The 595-nt window shown below is 47.9% G+C and overlaps 1 protein-coding gene across 1 annotated transcript in view; it reads left to right on the top strand.

Annotated features, from left to right (window-relative positions):
• Nucleotides 1–519: 519 nt before the first annotated feature.
• LOC141086024 (uncharacterized) overlaps nt 520–595 on the top strand; it is a 1,572-nt gene continuing 1,496 nt past the window's right edge. The window contains exon 1 of the mRNA XM_073571758.1: nt 520–595. This exon is cut by the window's right edge and continues 82 nt beyond it. Coding sequence (XP_073427859.1) covers nt 547–595 — 49 coding nt within the window. The 5' untranslated portion in view covers nt 520–546.

Raw genomic sequence — 595 nt, 5'->3', positions numbered from 1 at the left:
GCACGGGACTATGGGATGGAGGATAATTTTAAATTTATATAACTAACCACAGTTAGTTACTATGCCTGGGCAGCGCCGGGCTCTTCAGCTAGTTATCGATATTTTTTTTTTTTAAATCTTTCAAAGATTAATGTTTGTCTTTCTTTTCTAGGCTCCACAGCGGGAGGAGGACCTCGCCCTGGACAACGACGAGCTCATCCGTCTAGTCCAGGAGCGAGTCCCGTTGTGGGACACCCGTCACCAACTGCACTCGGACAACGTGGTGATCCGGCGGCTCTGGAACGAGGTGGCCGCATCGCTGATGGATGGCTGGGACAACGCCTCTCCCCGGGTCCGCAAGGATTTTCGTAAGTATTTAAATGCAGTGTGATGCAGCAGTGATCTTGGCCGGGATCACCCAACTGTGTGTGATGCTATTAACTCCATGGAGTTTCTATCATCACACACAGTTGGATGATCACAGCCTCCAGTGCATAGTCTTACTTTTTTTTCTTTTTTTTTTTTTTTTTCATCACAGTGAACAAAGTCAGAACCCGTTGGCGCTCGATGAAGGACCGCTTCAACAGGGATATCCGTCAGGAGAATAAGGTTCGCA

Source organism: Dendrobates tinctorius, unplaced genomic scaffold (genome assembly GCF_039654945.1).
Source record: "Dendrobates tinctorius isolate UK_male_01 unplaced genomic scaffold, ASM3965494v1 ptg000029l, whole genome shotgun sequence".
Taxonomy (NCBI): Eukaryota; Metazoa; Chordata; class Amphibia; order Anura; family Dendrobatidae; genus Dendrobates; species Dendrobates tinctorius.
This window is presented reverse-complemented; position numbering and strand designations above follow the sequence as displayed.